General features: G+C 43.0%; 1 protein-coding gene across 1 annotated transcript; it reads right to left on the bottom strand.

The window, feature by feature from the left end:
- Positions 1 to 135: 135 nt before the first annotated feature.
- YWHAQ (tyrosine 3-monooxygenase/tryptophan 5-monooxygenase activation protein theta) lies at positions 136 to 21934 on the bottom strand. The gene is made up of 6 exons (XM_064411972.1): positions 21776 to 21934; positions 20401 to 20779; positions 5266 to 5389; positions 2718 to 2881; positions 2249 to 2344; positions 136 to 1206 (listed from the first exon to the last, which is right to left on the bottom strand). Exons 2-6 carry the CDS (start codon positions 20692 to 20694, stop codon positions 1147 to 1149), a joined length of 738 nt encoding a protein of 245 aa, XP_064268042.1. The 5' UTR covers positions 20695 to 20779; positions 21776 to 21934; the 3' UTR covers positions 136 to 1146.
- Positions 21935 to 22728: the final 794 nt, after the last annotated feature.

Here is a 22728-nt window from a genome sequence, read left to right as displayed (position 1 = left end):
TAAAACAAGTTCATTTAAAAGCAGACTTTTAAGAAGTATGCAATAAATTTGAGAAAGACATTTCCAGCACAAAAACTTACTTCTTAAGTTCAGCCCTTAAGTTATTATATGGAATTGTTACAAGTCAACAGTAGGTGGTTTATAAAATGTAATTTTATTTAATGTTACTTTGCTGTTACAGAGGGCATAACATTTTCACAAGGCTTTTTTGGGACTACAATCAATGATTAGCAACACACAATAGTGGTCCAAACTCTCTAACAATCACTGGACAAACTTGACACCTTCTCACATGTGCACAAACCTGCATGGAAAAGTACTAAATTTTATACTTGGACATGTGAACTTCAATTGGTTTTCCCATTCCAGTGTATTAAGAAATGACATGCACTTTAGTCTGCCAAAAAGCACTGCCTGTACTCCAGCAGTAACATGCTGCTTCTAATACATAGTAAAGTGAATACCAGAACTACAAAGGCAGGAGTGTAAGTGAACTTTTATTGGGAAGGGATATCAACTTAAACAGCAGCAACTGAAGATTAAGAGAAGCCCCTGTTTTTGAACACACAAGCTTCTGTATTACATGATACGGGAAGCAACTCAATTTGTGGTTTTCCAAACTTTAAATGCTCAACTTGATCTGGCCCAGAACTTCCATATTCCTACTGAAACAAATACACAGTAGCATGTGAAAGTCAATTATGGAAAGGAAACCCTGCAGAATAAGAAGGGAATGTGGAGAATTAAATGCTATGTGAAACACTCTTTTGTTGCAATTAACTACATTTTCATATCTTACTGTAATACAAAACACAGTCAACTGGCAGGAACTGGTTCAGATTTGTTTTTAAATACCAGGTACACTTTAGTCCGCTACATAAGTGTTTGGAAGTTACTTATGTTTATATGAAATGAAGCTATTAATACTTTTCTACAGCAGTAACCGCACACCAGGAAGGCCAGGACAAACACAAATCAAGGAATGGAGTTTTCCCAAAGCTGCAGTGTGAAAAGACTATAAATTGATTTCCATACACATGGATGGGCTTTCTTTGCTATAGGAAATCCAAGTGGAGCTATAAGGAATGGAGACGTGTAAAAAGGTTTTTTTGAGAAGGAAAGGGAGAATGACGCCCCACGTGCAGTTTAGTTTTCTGCACCTTCTGCAGCATCACATTCTTCTCCTGCACTGTCTGATGTCCATAACTAGAAAGAAAAGAAGAACAGTGTCAGCTTTCAGAAGTGCAGCTTGAAGTCCAAAAAGAGACAACTACTGAGTGTCAGGAAACTACAATGAATTACACTTAAGGATGCCCACGAAGTACCAGTGCACTGGCACTGCACAACCTGGCTTCCAGCACCTGCTGGGGGAGAGGTAACAGGACAGAGCTCCCCATGCACAGGGCACAAGGAGCTTCCTCCTCAGGCAGTGCAGACATGCTCTCAGTGGCTCCAGCTCTTGTGCCTAACAGTGAGCTGTGCCATCTATCCCAGGCCATTCAACAGCCTCAATGGCAGCTCCACAGGCAACTTCCATTTCAAACACAGCAGTCTGAATCCTGCAACTGTAGATTGCCACTTTGGTTATCAAAGCTACTCACTTCACTCTGCTAACAACAGACACTTCTACTGAAAGACTACTGCAAAATAATAAATGTTGTTCTAATTTTAAATGCAGTATTCCCTGAAAAACTGCCATAGCTGCATATTTTAATACAACTTAGTTGTTCCATAAAGCATTTTTCTTAAATGGTTTATCATTATAATAATACACTCAAACAAACTGATTTTATTCTTAGTACACTGAAATTTCAGAGCTTTTGAATGAAAATCAGGACAACAAGTAAAGCAAGCTACACTGGATGTACACCAGGAGAAACTTTGTTTTGAGGCAGTAATCAAAAAAGTTTGAGTAAAATTCCCTGATAGATCACAGATGACCTTTTTAAATTCCTTGTCCTATCTTACACATTAGGTTGGGCTGAATGCCCCTTCTCCCCTCTGCCATAAAGGCCATCACACCAGGAAGAATGTAAGCTAACCAGGCTGTTATTCCAGATTACATGCCATGAAGTTGGACATCAACTTACACAACATTCCAACTAAGTTATGAAAAGGTATCATAGGAAACAGCCCAGGTCAGTGCTGTGCTTTGTGTGAGAGGAAAATAAGGTTTTTTCCATCACAGATTCAGTCTAAGCAAACACCTGGAGAAAAGTACCAGATAATACATAAAAAAGCAACTTACTGTTAGGTTGTCTCTAAGCAACTGCATGATGAGAGTACTGTCTTTGTATGAGTCTTCGTTCAGTGTATCAAGTTCTGCAATTGCCTCATCGAACGCCTGGAATAATTAAACAATCTTTAGCCTCTCTATTAACTGATCATTAAGCAAGCAGAAGCTAAACCTACCAGAAAATGTAGCTCAAAAAATAAAAAATAAGCAACATCAGAAGTTAAATGACCTGCTCTACTTGAAACAAAACCATACTAAAGACAAAATAAAAGCTTCCCATGCTGCTGAAAATTTAAGTCACATTGCAAACACAGCCTGCTTGTACCCCTTCAATCCCACTAACAATATGAGCTAGGAAACCAGAAACTTTAAATTTGATCATTTCATTCACAAACTCTAGGAAGCAATAATTCATAGTTTTAACCATAAACTCTCTTCTACTTTCCCTGCAGACATACTGGGAAAAAAAAAAGTGACTTACTGTCTTTGCCAGTGTGCAGGCAAGCTCAGGATTGTTGAGAATCTCATAATAAAATACAGAGAAGTTAAGAGCTAGACCCAGACGAATTGGATGTGTTGGCTGCATCTCCTTCTTGCTGATATCAAATGCCTCCTGATAAGCTCCCTGTGAGTTTTCTATTGTTTCTGTAAAAGGATGACAAACAAACTGGTTTGGGGTTTGTTTAAATTTTTTAAAAGAGATTCCTACCTAGATGACTCCATTAGTAGGAGACTCTAGTGCTGTACATAAACCTGTTCTTAGGAAAACAGTGCACTTACCTTTAATCAAATTAATGATTGTACACCCATCTTAAGTACAGCTGCCACTGACAAAGCACAGGGAGCAAACTAAGCTACTACAGAGCAAAGGCATTCAAGAGAGATAAACACACAGAACTTAGTAAACACAAGCATCCAAGACTACTTCAGTCTTCAGTGGTCTTTGATACTTTGGGGGTGGAGGGGAAGCATTTGTGCATTACTTTTCCTACAGAACTCGTACTCCATCCTTTCTCAGGATGGACATGTTCATGTGAGTTACGGGTGCAGAGTAAAGAAGGCCCAGTTCCTTGAGGAAGTTTGGAAGGCACACACAGCATGCTCCTGAAAAACTGAAGGTTTGCATCCAAAATCTCCGTGTAGACAGGCCAAGATTAAAAGCCTGGATGTTGTGCCCAAAATAACTGGGATAAACACGACAGAGAAAAGAGGTTACCAGGTCAGAATACTTCAGGAGTGCTACCTATAATCTATTCCAGATTCACTTCTGATAGACAGCCAAAGGGCCAACAGCTGCCTTAAACATGCTGCAGAATGGAAGGAGACTGCAGGAAAAGAAAGGTCATTGTCAGAGCTCAAAATATTCTGTGAGGGAGCTAGCTAGTACTGGCACTGCTCCAGGAAATGCTGGTAAAAAAACTTGGTAAGTAAAATATAGTAAGTACTCAAAAGAGTAAAGACAGATTTGGACTTTCCAGTACTTACACAGTAATGATGCTAAAGGACTATCTATTTGTTGAGAACAGGTGAAAGAAGGCAAAAAGCTAGCAAATCCAGGAGATAAATTAGCTTGTAAGAACATAAAATACATTTGAAGCTGAGAAAATAAACAGATGTTTTGAGGTGGAACATCAGAAAAGCTTGAAGTCTTGAAGCTTGCAAGAAGTTAAGCAGAAAAGTCCACATGGTGATCCACATAAACTGTAACTTCAGAGCTAAGCACCAGCAGGATCTGCTAACAAGGCTGCATCAATCAACCTCCCCTGCACTGCATCCCCTATCAGCATGTGTGCCATTTAACTGCAGTGCTTTCAGCAAACAGGAGCAGGTATTTCTGTGCTTGGACAAGCCCAGATTTGTATCTGTTGCTAGAGACAAAGTATAAATCAGATGATCTTTGTGAAAGCCAAAGGCAGGTTTTCTCTGCTACCCATGGACTCGCTGCTGCTACTTGAATCAAATTAAGGGTTAGGAATTTCTGAATACAACACATTAATGCAAAGACTTCTACTCCATTCTGTATGTTTTCATCTTTCAACGTGAATGCTCCTACAATAGAGGCAGACTAATGAAGCCTTCACTGAAGGGACAGCCAGCCCCATCCTCCCACTGTGTGCTGCAATCAGTTTCTGGTGGCCAACAGGGTCAGACCCTGCCATGCCCAAGCCCAGGGGGCAGCCACTGCAGCATCCACGCGTTCCAGCAGTCCCTCTCCTTTGTGTCACAGCACCAAAGCACAACTAATTTTAGTCTGTTATACAGAAACAGATCACTAACTTATGATACCAAGAGTTTTTAACATCACAACACTATGTGGGCACCTTGCTAGACAGTTTTAATAATGAATTCTGTACATCTGCTCAATACAGAGTTAAAACCTTCCCCAGGAGAGGTTCCTGAGGTACCTACAACTACCTGTGCACCTGTTCTAACTCCTAGGAAAGGTCTACAGTCTCAAGATGCCCAGTATCAAGCAGCAGTTTCCAGGCTTTCCTGCTGAATCCAAAAGGCAAACTCAAATTTCAGGAACAGTATTATTCCCATTAAAATCAATAATTTTAGAGTACAGCTCATGCTTTTTTTCTAGAGTATCAACCTAGTAATTTTGTGGCTTCTTTACAAACGCAGATGACTGCAATGAAGTCTGCTTCACAGTGAAATGGTTATAATTTGAAGACCAACAGGACTCTACCATGCAGTACAAAATATTATAGAGATTCATTTACTTGCCCAAACCAACTTTTAGTAAAGAACTACAAACAAGCAACTTTAAATATATTACCATACCTTCACCTACACTGTTTTCCAGAAGATTTGAAGTAAGCATTATGGAACAACTATTCAGGAATTTAGGGTAGATGACAGGAACACCGGCTCAAATTCCCCGGCATTCTTAAGGTCTAGTCAGTTTTGCTCTCTGTCTGTATGAAAACTGGAGATTTCTGACTGAAACACAGCTAACTCATGTGAATTTGGAGTCTGTGTATTTCATTTCCTGGCCCCTCACCCACGAGCAGAGCTGTACTTACGTTTTCTGTCATCACCACAGGCAACCTCAGCCAGGTATCGGAAGTAGTCTCCCTTCATCTTCAGGTAGAATACCTTGCTCTCTGGATTAGTTGCATTAGCTATTAAATATTTGTCCAAGAGCTCCTGAAACAACAACAAAACACACATTGACATATTGCAAACACCACTGCAGTTAAGTTCAATCTACTTATCTCCCAGATTTGAGTTCATCCAGTTTGGATGGACTCAAATGTTTGATACAAGGCTAAACAGATTTCTAAGGCATTTTAGATAGATGCACACTTATTCCAACAAACTGACTTTAGGCACAAAACCAGAGACTACATTAAAATGAACAGACAACTGGCTAATCAGACTGCAAGTAACAAGGAAAGGTTTACTGATGTACAGTTTCAGGACCAAGTTTAGTTTCAGGAAATACACTCTCATTTCAAAAACATTGCAAATGAGTAAGCTTTTACTGGAAAAGCAAAACACAACACAAAGTTCCAAAGCTACTTTTTTTGTCATCAATTCTGTTTATTAGATTCGTGATAAGGAATCTCCAGCCCACCTACCACAGGGGGTCAAGGATTCAAACCCATTCAGTTGGCAGCCAACCTCACCAAAGTGCACCAGCAGCTCTTCACAAGGCTCTAAAGGAACACCTGGCTGCAGCACAGCAGGGAGGCTTCCTTCATATCCACCTTGCCAGTCCCTGAATGGAAAGAGCTATACAGTGCTCTCCAGCACAGCCTGAGCTGCTGCAAACACCACTCCCCTTGTTCACAGCTCCCCTACCCAATGCCAGAAGGACAAGGAAAGGCTTGCAAGCCTCCAGAAAGAGAAGGTAAGTCTCTCTCCAAGGCTGCAAATCATCCTAAAACAGGGGTGAAGAAAGGAGAGAAGAGACACAGGACTTTCCCCTAGAGAACAGGGTAGTTCAGAGAACTGACAAGCAGCAGAGCAACTTCTGGCTGACCTTGCCCCTGAACTCCAGAGATTTTACCCAACTCATTACTACAACCAACCATGCTCTCCAGAATTGACAAAAGATGCAAATTAGTTCAGATACTTAAGGAAACCCTGCAATGCCCAGAGAAACTTCACAGTAGGAATGTAAGTGATAAAGATCTGCATTTACTTATCTGGAAAGTAAATAGGTCAAAAAAGGAGCAGAAAGTTTCCACAAAGCATGCAGCTGGCTAGTTAAGATTTTTGTTACAGGAACATGTATCCAAATACAAGAAGCAGCTACAAAGGAAATATTCAAGCAACTGTTAGCTTTCTACACAAAAATCCTTAGCACTTTAATTGACTACTAGAGCACTATAATCAAAACAAGCTAATTTTAGACAAACTTACTCCCTATGCATACAACCACACCATTATTACTTCCTTTAATGATCAATAGAAGCAAAGCAGTCCAGTTCAAAGTGTTTACTCAATCCAAGTCCATTTGAGGTTTTGGCAATTATTTTAAACTGACACTTGTAGTAGGGTACTTCCAATTGGGTTAAAAAAGCATTTTTGCATCCAAACTGTACGTGTCCCATGGATGTAACACTGCAGTGCCCAGACAAGCTCCCTCAGAGATGCCCACCAAGGCAGTAAGGCAGGAAGAGCCACACCTGCCCTTGATACCACCCTAGGGAAAGCAGCAGAAGGTAAGCTGATACCAAGCCTGACATACCCTTGGCACCTACCAAATCAAAGACATTTTTAGGAGTTTCTATAAGGTATAAAACCACTGCCAAAGCCTAGACACTGGCTATTTGGCAAAGGCATAAGTGAGGAATCTGTGTAACACTTTAACACAGCCAAGTACAGAGGGGCTTCAGCAAACATACAGAACAGTACAGATCACTGGTGTTATGGAAAAAGCAGCAAAACCTTAGGCCTGTTTCAAAACAAGAGTTAAAAGGCAGTAGGCAGATGGGTAATACAACACTGTATTAATACTGTTATTGTGCATGAATCATTCCATATTAGAATGACTTATTCCCACTCTACAGATTTCTGCAAAGAAAAAAACAATCACATTTTGGCTCAATGTTTCCCTGCTGCTTTTCTCCTATGACAATGTCTAGGTCAGCCATAAAAGGGCAACACTACACAAACCAGTTTCAGTCTCAGGGACAACAATGTGGTAACCTCAAGTCTAACATTTGAATTTGATTTTCCAAGAAAGTGCCCAGAATGATGAAACGTGATAATACACCTGTGGTTTAGAACTAATTAATGTTCCATAAATCCATGATGTCTGAAGAATAACCACCAGGCTCCAAAAGCCATCCTATGGCTGGGACTGCATTAAGTAGCAGAGATGTGATCTATCCATGTGCTCAGATTAACTGTGCCACAGTGTAAGGAGCACTGACCAGACAAGCAGAGAAGATACCTGGTTTAAAATGCCATGTAGATACAAAACTGTATCTTTGATTCATCTTTCAAATACTGAAATAAAACTTTCAAGATGTTACAACTATATCAACAAGGGAACAATCAGGCAATCAGGCATTTTTTTATGCTTTCCAAAACACAGAAATTTACTGTATACTTAGCACACAAAAAGTCTTACCCATTTTATTACAAAATTCTGGCTTTGGAGGCAGCTCTAGCTCTAGAGCTGATCTGGCTTGGTTATGGCTGAAAAACACTTAACCCCTGGAATCTAGTGCACACTAAAGAATGTTTACAGAAAAGCTTTAGCATGGCAAATTTAAGCCAAATCTGAAAGCTACATTCCCTAGAGCATCAGTACCCACTTTTTCCTCCCCCCAGATGGGGTAGGCCATATACTTTTCCTGGGAATATGAAAGGATTTTGCTGTGCCAGCCCTCCACAAGCAAGCAGCACTGTGGCCTGTGGGTCAGTGCAACCTTAAAATGCTGCCTTCATTACACACAGACATTACTCTGATAGCCAGTGGCTCTGTCCAAACTTCTGAGAAACTTAGAGAAAGAAGTGATGCTGAGAATGAGCTGCAGTTTTTCAGACAGAAAAGAGTGGGTTATTTCCTAGCACTTCTCAGGTGGAGAAGCTCAGCAGCCCAGCAGCTCTCACTCCCAGTTCATCTTAAGGGCCTCCTAGTCCTTACATAACACAAGAAGAGGCCTGTGCCTTTTCCTTCAGCTATGGTGGAGCATTCTCATTCTGGACTTCACATATTCAGTTTTGTTTTTTGAATAGCCTTAAATGGAACAAGATCTCATTTATGAATCACGTAGGTTAGAACAGAATCCAAACAGATTTTGAGTGAAGCTGATTATTTATCAAGCCAGATGTTAAATCTTTCAAATCAATGATTTATTTGGTGTACTTCATGAGCCATTCATCTCAGGATTATCATAATTTCTTGGAAGGCATCTTACCCTCCTTTAGAGACAAAATCTTGGTGGCATAGTGAGAACAGACAGCACAATAAGCCAAACTATTTGCTTTACACTGCTGTGAGTCAGTAAAGCCAGAAAAACTTGTGATTTCCTGCATCTCTTCTCTCATCTTTCCCCACCTGGACATTTTTACCTTTCCAGCAGAGAGAAATTAGCCAGGAATTCTTATTTTAAACATCAGCTGATATTAAGTAAAATGACTACAGGCAGGCAAAGCAATGAAGTAGACCACAGAGAGCATCAAACTTTTTGTGATTTTACCTAGGCAGAGACAAGCACTGCCAGAGGCATGATTCTGGAATTAAGTAAGGCAATACTTAATGGATGAGGAAGACTGCCATCCATGCTCCCATACAGTGAATGTGCCCATCCCTTTCATGTATTAAAATACAGCTGCCACCATCACTTAAGAATTGCAGCTCTTCCCATCACGTTCTAAGCCAAGCCTTGAAAAAAACAGGAATTATGTGCTCTACAACACAAAGCATACTCAGAAGCTGCAGGAAAGCCACCTGAAGGTGAGCTGATCTGCCCTGATGGGGGGTGCCTCTCAGAACCAGGAGCAGTATGAGATGCAGGAATCAAAGCTGCATCCTCAGACCAGACCCTCTGTGACCCACTGGAGCTGCATTACAGCAGGTTTGCAGTGTGACAGTCTGTGGTTGGTAGCTGCTGTCACCCACACTGCCATATTATGCTCAAGTGGCCTGCTGGTCCTCCTGGAGCATGACAAGATTCCCCACTCCACTTCTCCTAAGTGCTGCTGATCCATCTCAGTTTATTTCCAACTTCATGGTGTGCTAACACTCTTGTCATCCTAACAGCATCATATTCTCATATATGATATTCTTTTCCCCTCCCATGAAAGGAAGGCTTATTTATCTATTATGGAACCTGGAACAGGTCTGCAGCTGCCTGGAGAAGCCATGGGGACCAGGCTGGGAGCCTGGCAGCCAGATACTTCTTCCCCTAAAAGCTGAATTTTTTTTCTTTCTCTCTCCATTGGCAAACATCTTCCTCTACATGCAAATGAAACTTACATTTCAATTGCCTTTTTGGATCCTTTTCCAACTCTTGTTGGAAAGAACTCTTGTTCTTTCCCAACTAAGTATCCTCTCAGTCCCTTTTCCCTTCTGTTTAAGTAGCCTCAAGGGTTGAACACGTGGTTCTCACTGACCATTTCAATCAACCTGAGCCAGAAATACTAAGTCAGTCTATCTGCTCTCATCACTTCCCCATTTTTCCAGCTTTATGAAAAGCAAGTCCTGAAGGAATGTCAGGCATACCTTTACCTGAAGGTATGTCTGACACAGACAAAGCAGCTCCCTCAAGACAGATCTCCTCAATAATTATTTGTGGTGTGTGCATCCAGCCAACCTCTCCTTACAATACACTGGCACATCTCCCCTGCAATTCGTGTTCCAGTCCCACACCACATATGCTTTCTGTTTGCTCTTTTCAGGGCAACATCTCCTTGAAAAAGCTGACATCATAACAGAAAGTCCCACCACTCTCTCCCCACCTAAGCCTATTTTAAAAGGCAAGACTGATTGAGACATTAAGTTCAACCACAGTGTATGCTAAATACTTTCTATACAGTTTAACTACAGGGTAGGTTCAAGTGGCAGAAAAATACCACTGCTATCTGGTCTGTGCTCTTCTCTCTTCCCACATATCCAGCTATAAAAAAATCGTACCAGCAAAGATGAATTTGGAAAAAAGCCCATCTTGAATACCCAACTGACCTTTTAGCTTCCTTCAGTGGTTGTGCCATTTGGACTTGGACTTCAGTAAGAGTAGCGAGTTCATGAGTGTGTCTCCTCACATACTACAATACCAGTAGCTAGTGGATATATTCTTCACACTTAACCATTCAATACCAGAGGATAAATGTGAACCAGCTCAGCTCCAGAGACTATCTACCCATCACAACTAGTCTGAGGCCAATTTTCAAAGCATATTAAAGACAGCATGTGCCTAAGTAAGGACAGACATTCTCAATGTGGTAAACTCAAGTAATCAAAAACACTTATAATGTCACCATCACCCAGATGTCAACACCTATGACATGTTTGGGTCACACCACCAGCACCAAGTTATTTAGTGTTACAGTATTAAAAGACAGATCTACATTGTCATTTGCATTTCTCACTGAGTACAGTTTATCATTAATTTTGTTCCACTAAAAGGAAAGAAGTCAATGTAAAAGCAACCATCAGAAACAGCAATGCTCTCCAAAAGTTTGTCCCAGAAGTTAAGCTGCTGCGTGGTATTTAGCAAGGAGGAGCGTGTCAATACTCTAAATGGCTGGCACAGAATTTTCTGAATGAAGTCTATGTCGGATAAAGTTTGATTTTTCAAGTCAGAGTGTTTCAACAATACCCTTGAACCTTAAGCCCATATATCTTACTTCAAGATGTTTAAAATACCTTATTTAAGCACCATCTCCATCTTCTGGGAATGTAACTTTAAATGCTATTTTTAAAAGTGAACATCTTAACAGTTTGTGTGAAGTAATTGGCATTTGCAGGTTTTAGTAATTTAAAACAATATCCTTCACCTGGCTTGAACTCGTATGACATGAAAAGCATCTAGAAAAAACGAAATCCTATAGTAGTAATTTTTTGACAGAAGAAAAAACTAATATCAATACTTTTATATGGAAAAAAAGAAACAAGAAAAACAACATCAAAAAAACAAACAAACAAACAAAAAAAACCCACACACACACAAAAAAAAAGTTGAACTTTGCTCAGCAGCTCTTAGCTGTCCAAGCGTTCTCAGACCTGCCAGCAGAGGAGGTGCCGTCATTCCACAGAGTACCGATTTTTCACAGGTTTTACAGGAACTGGACTGAGTTTTATTGCTGTTTCCTAGATGTTTCTTTGCTTTCTGAACTGACACTGAATGTTCTCTGTTTTGAGCTTTAAGTGCTTTTGGGTTGTTTTGCTTATTAAGGAGCACAGGCACCAGAACATATGTTACCTGGGTAACAGCAAGTAACTGATTGCTTCATGTTGTACCACACACTAATTGGCCAAACCCCACAGAACCAAAAAGTCACACGCAAGTGAAGAAACTGTTTCAAAATAAACCTATTTTGAGACAAGGTTCCTAAAAATAATGCACAAGGCACAGAGTGCATGTCAACACTTCTTCTAGCAAGTTAACTCACCACCCTGAAACATGGATTCAACATCAGAATCCCATCTAGATGAGCAGCCTGCATCTCACAAGAACACTAGGAGTGTATGAGGCTACATAAATTCAGGGCTGCAGTATGCAAAATATTTGGAAAAATTATTCAGTCTCAAGTATTTTTGACAGTCCATCTAGACCCAATATGAAAAAAGTACCTAGAAACAGCATAGACAGAAATGGTTTCCACCCCAGCTGCAGTCAAAAAGCAAAGCTAAAGTTGGTGAGGCAGCTCAGACCAACATAATCACCTAATATAACTTAAATGTGAATTTCAACACATCAAATATTCCAAAGTCTCTGACAGCAGAGATGATTGGTGTGGGCTCAGACCTTTCAATAAGGCTTCTACTCACAAATGACTGCCTGTTTTAATCGTCTAGCAGAGTAGTATTTAAGACTTCTTGACTATTTTAAGTAAAATCAGTCATTCCAAAGTCCACAGTATGACTCACTGAAACCTAGGTGTTTTTTAACGTTCAGCAGTTGTTTTCTTGACAGGAAAGGGAGAGTCCCCTGCTGCAACAGTAAGATCACTTTACTTTCAACAGTGTAATTCAGCGGAACTGAGTTCTTCATCCTTCAGGATCCAAGCTCTATGCATCAACTCCTTTTGGGAGAACATTAAGTGATTTTCATACAAACCTCTCCAGACTAACAGTGTTTCAGTTTATGTATTGAGGAAAAAATGTGTGCACCTTTCCAGTAATGGCATGGCCTTAAGACGACCTGACAGAGCACTACTGAGAGCGGAGACAAATGTACCTGACATGAAAACAGAGAGGGTGACCTAATTCATCTTTTCCACTTGGTTCCATGTCTTTGTCTATAGAGTTTTAAGAACTGGCAGCCAATACCTAGGATTGGCCCTGAATGAAGTATCTGGAATCTCACTTAACAAATGCACTGGAAGCCTGAGCTGCAGCACGTCTGCCCACACTATTCCCACCTGGGGTTGAGATTAATTTAATCTAGAATTTACACTCACTGCTTATACTTCTCCTCAAGTTAGAAAGTTCTGTGGTCCCCAGAGAACTATGTAAGCCAGGAACTGTAAGTGTATGGAAATACAAGTTCTCCTTTCTATAGATTTTTTTCAGACAAGATGAACAATCCAGTGAAAGTCACAGAGCTATTAAGTTTTTACAGAAGACCCTGAAGTTTTCTAGTTCCCCCCCCATCAAATGTAGAAAATGAGTATTAAAAAAGAAGTCATTCTTCTTTTCAAAAAGTATAAATTTTTGATGAGTTAATGGCTCTACAACACAGCTAAAAGCTTTCAGGAAAAATTCTTTGGTATCTGACATATTTATCTCAAATTGATTCTAACATTCTTCCATGACTGCATTTTACATACTTCTAATTCCTCAAAATACTTCCAAGTGCTCTTCTCTTAGCAAACACACATTTTAGACACCAAATCCTTCTCTACAGAATCCTGGCCATCTAAAAGCTTCTTTTAGTATCCATTTGTGGCATTGCATAATATGACAGAATCAACCAAAAAAAGTCTAAATTTCTATTTAAAAATACTTCTATGCTCTGCAGCTACAGAAACCCAAAGGTAAAATTAAATGACTGGCCAAGGTATATCTAGACTAACAGCACTCAAGAGAAACAACAGCACACAAGGAGTTATGTGGTCTTAAGGTACATTGCCCTTACACAAAGAACTCATTTTGACTTGCTTCAGTTCTGGTCTCTGGGAGCTCTTGATCAGAGGCTTGGGATCACTGAAACTCAAAATGGTAACACAACGGATATACTTTCTTCCCATTGCATGGTGTAGCTTGGAAGAGCCTTTTGCATCATCCTGTATCTTGAAGCAAACCCAGCAATATATTATTTTACTCAGTCTATTGGGACTGTGACTGAGAGTGTGCCAGTAATTTGTTATTCACCAAATGAGACAACCTGTAACAATGAAGTCTAACCTTAGGTCAGAAAAACTGAAGTCAACATTTCAGATAACCTGGTTACAACATCTCACAGAAAGTGAGCCATGACTTTTTGCTAAGGCCCTGCTACCTACTTTTATTAAAAACAATTTCTGCTTACAAGAATTTTGCAAAATACATTTGACTTCAGAACAAAACTTCCTGAAGAAGTTTTATCCAGGAATGATGTGGCTGTCAGTCAGGTAAGAGTATATAAAGTGTATTTAGAAAAGCTATTATTAAAGCAAATGCAAATCTGTTTTCAGAGCTGAATACTACTTGTATATCAGGCTACTTCAGTGAAGAGAGCATATAAATTAAAGGAGAGTATAAATTAAAGGAGAGAATAAAGAGTAACAGAGCAAATAAGAAACCCTTATCAATATTAGAAACTGGTAAATCAAACCCTTGATTACTTTAACAAATTTAGAGAAAGGTATATAGCTAATTCAGGACTTCCAGTTCTTAGATCTTGACATCTGATGTTTTGGTGGGTGCATAGACTACAAGATGTGAAACTGAGCACTCACACTGTTTTGCTGCCTCTCCTTTGTGCCTGGCTCACACAAACCAGGCACTGTTATATATTCATATACAGGATGGATTAGCAAATGACAAGCTTCCAAATCAGCAGTATGCACACTAAAGTGTTCTCATGTTGGTTCCAGCTTCCTGGAATGCAGAAAGGATGAGGAGAAACTTGTAAACACCCCTCCAATAAATTTGGTGGAGCTATACTGAGTATCACAAATGAAGTGCTATCACTTACCTTACCTTTGTGACAAAATTGGATTCAAGTCTATGGGCAGTAAGAAAGCACCTGGCCCCTCGTTCTCAAAGGCCAAGAGCATAAAGCTAAATATGAAAACATTGATTAATCAAGCGTGCACCTTCATCTCCCAAACTTACAAAGTATACCCATGCACTTTTACCAGCCCTTCCTCTGCTGTTTTCTTCACTACCTTCCTCTGAAAATCACGCATCCCCCCCACTACTGAAACCAGAATTCCAAGCTGCAGTGCCTGTACAGAAACTGGTACAATCTGCTCCTTTAACACTGTGCTAAACAACCCCAATTTGTGCCATGATAAAGAAATCAAGTGTAATAACCTTCAAAATCAAGTGTGTTCTTTCCCCATCAAATTCTGTCTCGCTCACATACAGCCTTCTGTGCTTTTCTTCAAAAAGGCAGCTCATCACATTAGTATCCAAGGTAGTAGAAGTGCCTGTGAGACAGCTGTCTAGCAGGTTAGCGTAACAGCGATTTATAAAATCTGTTAAAAACTTCACTGCATTAGCAGAAAAAACCAAAATTTTTGGCTTTATTGTCCAGTTTGACCCAGTGAGCACATTCTACTTTCTCAAGGCCACCAAAGCAATAAACGTCCTCCAAGAAATTTAGTAATTCTAGACAGCATTCAGCTGTAAGGGGAGGGGGCAGCAAGCAATGACTGCATGGGATGGAGGCTTCAGCTACCATCAGAATTCCTTGAACTATTCTCAGCTGGAGTCTTGAACAGTTCACAGTCTGTTCAAGAACCTCAGTGCACTCTAGGCTTTGTTTCTCCAAGAATCAGTCCCTTTTCAGAAATGATTCATTTTCTTTGCACAAGAGTGAGGATTCCAGCAGCAGACTCTACTGAAAGATGACAGAGAAGGTAAGAGAAGGTAGAACTATGAATAAGTCAAGTTCAGATCTAAGTTTCAACCATATTGAACTAAAAAAAATTAAACTATTAAGTTTCACAATTCTTACCACAAATGTTGATGGTTGCTAGAAATTGTGCTAAGAACACAAAGGAAAAATAATCTCTCTCTCCACAAATTACTTTTCACAAAAAAAGACTATTTATTCCAAACTATTCATCCAATTCACATTCACTCCACAATTCTGGACTTACCAAGAAGTAACATTCCCAACCTAACTTTTATGAAGTAGCCTTTCCTTTCAGTCAGCCATTTAAGAATAGCAGTTGCTTTAACTTACAAAAGGTTAAAAGTAGTGCTTGAAACACTGTTCCATCCACAACTGGGACAACTAACTCAAGTCCAAATGTAATATTGATTAGCATGCCTGACCTTCAAAATAAAACTGCATCCTACACAGTTCCCTGTATCAAAAGACTGTATGGAATACCCTTTTAGTGGGTTTCACCTCTGCACCATATATTTCTGTACAAACTCTCTCTCTTCTCTGGCAATAGGAACACAGAGACAAAGAATTCACAAGATAAGAAATTTTGGTAAATTGTTTAGATAGAAGCATGAAGCTGATACCTACTGAATATCACAAAGTTCTGCATGTGCAATAAAAACCACAAAGATTTCACTTTTCTGTAGGCCAAAGTTAACAGCAGGGAAGAAACAGAGCTGTGGTCAAAGCTATCCATCATCAGACATCAGATATTTTAGCTGATATGAGTAATCTATTTGCAAGAAAATGCCAACTTCACTGAATTAGCTATGTACCTTCTGAACTTGTGCTGCTGAAACAAACTGCTCTAAACATTACCTTCTAGCATCACGATTTTTGTTCTACTCATTTTAAGTGACTAACTTTAGAACTAGAGCTACAAAATGGATAATAATCAGAAGTGGACAGGTTCTTTTACTCATTTTCATTAGCTTTTATTGTTCCTTAAGTACGTGAAGCAGCAGTAGGAACAACATTGCAACCTTGGGGAGAGGGAGGGAGGGAGGAAGGAAGGAAAGGGGAGCTGGCAAGAGCAACACACTAATACACACTTTCAACAATTAACAGTAAAATCTCTCAGAAGATCAAAGCATCCCATCAGCCTTAAGATAATAAAAATACAGACAATACACACCTATAGCTTTCATTGCAGGCACTGCCACAGGGTGGCAAAAAGAATCAACAGCACAAGTAATGTGACTGTTCCCTCATTCCTCAGAGTTCACAATGCCATTGCTCATTTCCAGAACAACAAGCCAACATGGGCCTGACACAATACAATGTAAAAATGTTTACAGAGGGCACTGTGAAAACTGATAAATGGGAAACAACTTAAAAGCCTCAGGTATGTAACTTTTCTACACAAAATTTTCTAAGAATATTTAAAAAACACTTTAACATTTCACCTAGAGACAGGAGAAGTAACAATCAAGACACAGTTATTTTCAAGCCCTAATGATTCTGCATATTCATCAAGATTTAAACTGTGGGCAAACAGTTACCAAACCTTATCTCTATTAGTCCAAGAAGAGCTCCAACACATCAGGACCTAGAAACTGAACACATGCAAACACTCACAAAACCCCTCGAGCTGGAGAGCACTCCCAGGCAAGGGCTGCTGTCCTCCCTGCCTTCACATTACAGCTCTCTGCAGAACAAAGGAGCCTGAATGCAACACAAGTTACAGCCATGCAAAACGAGCGAGGCTCTCAGAAAAGCCACCAGTTTAATCTGCTTCCCCAGAAAGGGTCCAATTCAAAAGTTAACTTTTTTGAAAAACTGTTGTCACTGAACAGTGGAGTGTGCATGTAACTAAGCAAACCTTATACTCTATGTTCCATCTTCAAAGTTTCCCACATCATTTCACTAATTATATGAAAGTTGCTGCTGCATCCACCCCTTTTACATTATCTAGTATCCATCTCGAAATGACTCAAGTCAAGAGAAATCAACACAAACTTTGTCCTCAGAGTATATGAATCAACATAGTACAGCTTTATCTTGAAAAAAAATAAGTTGCCAACCTGTTTCTTTATTCAAGAAGAGAGTTTCAAGAACAGTTTTAACTATGAGTCATAAGGGATGATTCAACATTAACTCTACATTACCAAAGAATTAATCAATCAATACAGGGAGTTCAGCAAAACCTCCTAGTGTACCTTTGAAATAAAACATTTGTGCAAGTTGTTTGACAGCCATACCATTTCTCCATTAAAGAGCTATTCTCATCTGAAAGATCAGTCATAAAATTAACAGCTGAAAAGCATTCAGATCATGCCTACTTGCAAGATAGGCAGTTAAAGAATGACAGTTAAATAATCAGTAAAAGCTTTATTTTTATGTATATATCTATATACAGATATCTCAACGCAACTTTGAATGTTTGTATTCTAGTGGTAATTAAGTTCTTTATCAAACCATGACCTGAAACAATGCTTAACTGACTTGGGGCATTTTTTTTTTTTTTTGCAGGAAAAAAAGTAATTACAGATTCCATGTTCCTGAAATTTTAATTAAAAAATTAGCAGCATTTTTAATGGTAGCACAAGTACTTCTACATGAAGATTTAGAAAGATGCCACACCAGTAGTTAAAAAAAAACCTTTTGAAAAAACTGTTAGTAGTATGACTAACAGCAGTCACACTCCACCCAACACACCCACCCTTGCTAAATCCAAATACTCCAGATGACAAGCAACCTTTCCATACTACTTGCCAGCAGTTGTTAGTTTAGCTGCCTTCCTAGAATTAAAAAGGCATCTCTGAGATTCAGCTGAAGAGATCTGAAAAAGGCACAAGCTGTTACCATAGTACTAGTACAGAAGAAATTATCATTTAAAGGAGGAGCCAAAATAATTGTGTGGCTCAACTTTAGGAAACCCATCCTTTGTAATGCCTGCTAGTCCTGAATTCCAACCTCTCATGCTGACTCATGGATCACAGGAGTGGTAGATGGAGGGGGAAAGGGAGGGAATCAGAAGAGAACAGAACTGCACATGTCCCTCAAAGGAAGAATAAAAAAAAAGGAAGGCTTGCAGTAGACAGCCAACATCTCCTTCTACCAAAGAAGGCACATCTTTGCAGCAGGTCAGGACAGGAAAAGCATGCTCAGCTGCAGGTTTTGGTCTTCACTACTTCCTGCAGCCTTCCAGGCCGGAAGGGGAGAGCTGCCAACAGGCCATTACCGAGAACGCAGAAACGAGAGTGCACTGAGAAATTCATCCAGCACAGGAAGAGCTTGCTGTCCCTACACTACAGGTCTGGGCTAGCACAGCTACCAGAATACCTGCTGGCCACCATCAGATGGGGTAGAATAACTTCAGTAGAGACACTGGGTGAAGGGGCTCTCCCTACAGAAACAAAAGTTCCTTGGCAAAATGGCACAACCAGTATGAGATTTTATGCATCACTTTCTCCAAGGCATTAGATTTAGTAAAAGGACAAAGGGAGGTTAAAGATTAAGAGTGAGCTTTACATGGAGGTCCCAAGGAGTTAGTTCTGAAGTGGGGCTCTAGTAGAGAAAAAAGAGTGACACAAATGCTGGCACTTCATCACACAGGGTTCACAAGAGTGAAACTCTTGTCACAGGAAGCAGGAATCCTACAAAAGTCCCATCATTTTCACAAAGGTGAAAGTTTCATAACATCAATACACCTGTAACTGGAGAAACAATTTTGCTCTTGTGGAAGGTAGGGGCTCTTAAATGCGCTAAGGAATTAACTGATTCATAAAGGTAATAAATATGAAAATTATTTTCAAGATAACTCATTTTGTTTTAGAAAGAAAGAACAAATCTAGGTGGCAGCATACAAGGAAGTATACAGGTATTTTCAGCACAATCCAAAGAAGCATTCCCTTGTGCATGAGCCAGAACACTTAATCAAGAAGAAAAATCAGTTACTTCCAAACGAGCCACCTTTAAATTCACATCTCCTAAACAAATCTAGGATAAATTTACCTCAAAATTGTCTATTTCCTTACAGACTTGCTTCCTCCTGGTCTCACATTAGCAATACTAGACACCAAAGAAAAGGTAACTAAGAGGAGCAAATCAACCACTGAAGATGATCTGCCACAGAATTACTACTGCACTATGCACATGCAGTTTCTTGCAGTACAATTCCCTGGTCATGCAGAACTGGGTCCAGCAGCCTCCACACTGCTGACACACATCTCTTGAGCTCCCACTACAGTTCTCCTATCAACAGCGTCTGGAATTCTGCTGCTTCCACAGAAATGTACTTATAGGTTTGATGCATGCTTAGGGTATCATTCCAGTCTTTACACCTTAGCTTTACATTGCTCCGTAATTACTGCAAACTCATCTCAAAGGTACCCTGAGAAGTCAGCTTGCATCGAACAAAGACAATTTCTACATGTCTCTTTCCCCCCTTCAATACAGATGTCTAAGTTTGTAAAGTCAAATTTATGTTAAAACATTCCTCAAAATGTCTCTTGAAGACCCCTCTAGAGTATTTCTATTCATGAGGAAGTAAACAAAATGCACACATTGTTTCAACGTTTGTAGCAAGTTATTAGTTGATCTGAACAAAGGAGTTTTCACGTTTCCAGCTTATGAATAGGTTTACTAACCACAGCACAGAGACTAAATTCTCTGTATCTCTGCAACTACCTGGTGAAATACTCAGTTTTGAGTGTCTATTAGGTACATTTCTGGGTGGAGTGATTCATATGCAGTATCAAATACCTCTACACATACAGGGCCAATAGCACAGTGCAGTTGTTCCTCCTCATCACGGGGACCTAGGTAAGGGTTGTACAAGTTACAGTACTGGCCTCACCTACCCCAGCACAACATGGGATGATATACCCCAACCAAGTTCCCAATGCTTCCCCCAGTACAGCAGCACACTTAAATACTGCATTTCTCTACCTTAAACAAAATATAACAAAAAAAAAAGTCCCCACTTACCAGCACCGTGGTGCAGATGGACCTGAGCTCAGACTCCACCTTCTCCCGATAGTCCTTGATAAGCTGCATCTTCTTGTCACTGGTGTCTGTCTTCTGCTCGATGCTGGAGATGACCCTCCAGGCCGAGCGCCGCCCCCCCACCACGTTCTTGTAGGCCACGGAGAGCAGGTTGCGCTCCTCGTTGGACAGCTCGGCCCCTTGCTCCGTGACCGCCTTCATGCAGGTGGCCATGTCATCGTAGCGCTCGGCTTGCTCAGCCAGCTTGGCTTTCTGGATCAACTCGGTCTTATCCATGGTGGCTGGCAGTGGGACAAGAGCAGTGCAGTAGCAGAAGAAGCTGGAGATGTCACACTATCAACACGAGAATGCGCCTCAAAACCTGACAAGAAAGAAGACAGCAACCGTGATGCCAGGATAAACACCACCCAACACGGTCCTGCAGCACCCCATCGCAACTCAGCAAAAAAAGAGAATTACTGCGAGCCTTGCCTTCCCTTCCCCATCTCCAGGTGCTGCTCCTGGAGAGGCGGAGTGCAACATCCTGCCCTTCCATGCAAGGCTACGGGGACTCGTCCCAAGGGTCCACCCCTCGGGAAACCACGACCTAGAAACCCAGGCGGAGGAGTCACACTCGGCCGGTGCTATCCGAGGGACGGCAGCCAGCCGCCCAAGCAGTGGAAATAGCTGGTTTTCCATCTGAAAAAAGCCATCGCCCCGCTCTTCCTTCGTGCCCTACGTGAGCATATTAATATGCCCTCTAACAGGGGCTCGTGGAATGATTCCTGGTTACCACCCTGCCGAGGGCCCTCGCCCAAATCCCTGCCTCCGTGCGCTACCAGCCCTGCGGGAGGGAGCGCCGGAGGCAGGCGGGCATGAATGCCGGGACTGGCGGGAAAAAAATACATAATAAAAGCAGCAAGGCGAGCTCGGCGCCGGGGAGCACAGCGGGGGTTAAACCCCTCCAGGACCCGCCTCCCGGGGGGCGAGCGGGGCCGGGGCCGCGAGGCCGGGGAGGGGGCCCCGGGCGCTTCTCCTCCGGCGGCGGGGCGCGGCGGAGCCGGCCTCCCGTGCGCCCCGGCGGCCGCCGATCCGGACCTCGGCGCGGCGGCTCCCGGTACACGGCAGCGGGTGCGGTCCCGGGCTCAGCGGCCGCGTCCCCTGGGACGGCGGGGGGCGCGGGGGCGGCCGGCGGAGTCCCCGTGGCGACGGGGCGGGAAGAGGAAGCGGCGGCGGGTGCGAAATGGCGGCGCTGGATGCACCTCCCGCTCCCCGGGGCCGCCGAGCTCTCCACGCCGCGATCACAAAATGGAGGACGCGGCGGGAGGAGGCAGCGGAGCGGGGCCCATCCCGCCGCCGGCCGCGGCCCCGCGCTCACCTGGGTCCGCCGGGCTGTGGGGCCGGGCCGCACCCGGTCGGTGCCGCGCTCGGGGCTGTGGCGGAGAGAAAGAGCCGCTCCCGTCTCGGCCGAGCCAGCGCTGAAGGGCGTTGGCGCGCGCACCGACCCGCTGCGCGGCCCGCGCCCACGCGGCCAATAGCGGCCCGGCCTGCGCGCCAGGCCCCGCCCCCCCGCGCACGGCCGGCCAATCGGAGCGGAGCGCGCCGCCGCGGGGGCGAGCGCGGGCAGGGCGCGAGCTCGGCTGGGCCCGTGGGCTGCGGCTGGGGCCACGGGGTTTCCTCCAATGAGATCCAGGGTGGGGTGACGTCACTGTCGCCATGGTGACGCCGCTACAACCCCCCCCCCCCCCCCCCCCCTCCGCTCCCCCCCGCCCGGGCCCGGGAAGGGGAAGGGGAAGGGGACCGGGACCGGGACCGGGACCGGGGATGGGGACGGGGACGGGGACGGGGATGGGGACGGGGGAAGTGGCGGGAGGGGGCCCGGGGCTCCCTGTGGGAGGGCCCGGCCGAGGCGGTGCCCGTGCCGGCGGGGCGAGGCGGTGCCCGGGCCGCACCACGGCGGCTGTTGTTCCGCCCGCGGGCGGCCGCGCCCTCGGGCCGCCGCTCCCCGCAGCGCCGGCGGGCGGCAGCTCCCGCAGCAGCGGGCGGCGAGCCCGGCCCTGCCCTGCCCGGCCGGCCCTGCGGCAGGGCTGGGAGCGGCCGTGCGGCCCTTGCGGAGCGGAGCGGAGCGCACGGGGCCCGCGCGCTGCCGGGGCCGGGGCCGGGGCCGGGCGGGCCTCGCACGGGCACTGCGGGGCTTCGTGTTCCCGGAGCCCCACGCGGGTGAAGGCAGCGTTTCCCATAAGCAACCGTCAGCATACTTGGTTGCTTTCATCCTCTTGCTGTCCCCTCAGTTCCTCAGAGGTCAGACCTTGCTCTGACACACCGCAGTAG

The sequence above is a fragment of the Passer domesticus genome, chromosome 3 (assembly GCF_036417665.1).
Source record: "Passer domesticus isolate bPasDom1 chromosome 3, bPasDom1.hap1, whole genome shotgun sequence".
Lineage (NCBI taxonomy): Eukaryota > Metazoa > Chordata > Aves > Passeriformes > Passeridae > Passer > Passer domesticus.
This window is presented reverse-complemented; position numbering and strand designations above follow the sequence as displayed.

What these genes read in the sequence shown, in the direction of transcription:
- YWHAQ (XM_064411972.1), bottom strand. Translation starts at nt 20,694, where the DNA reads ATGGATAAGACCGAGTTGATCCAGAAAGCCAAGCTGGCTGAGCAAGCC. An exon ending in CCATCTGCACCACGGTGCTG is followed by an intron (nt 5,390 to 20,400) that starts GTAAGTGGGGAC and finishes TTGTTGTTTCAG; the next exon opens with GAGCTCTTGGACAAATATTT. An exon ending in CCTGCACACTGGCAAAGACA is followed by an intron (nt 2,345 to 2,717) that starts GTAAGTCACTTT and finishes TAATTATTCCAG; the next exon opens with GCGTTCGATGAGGCAATTGC.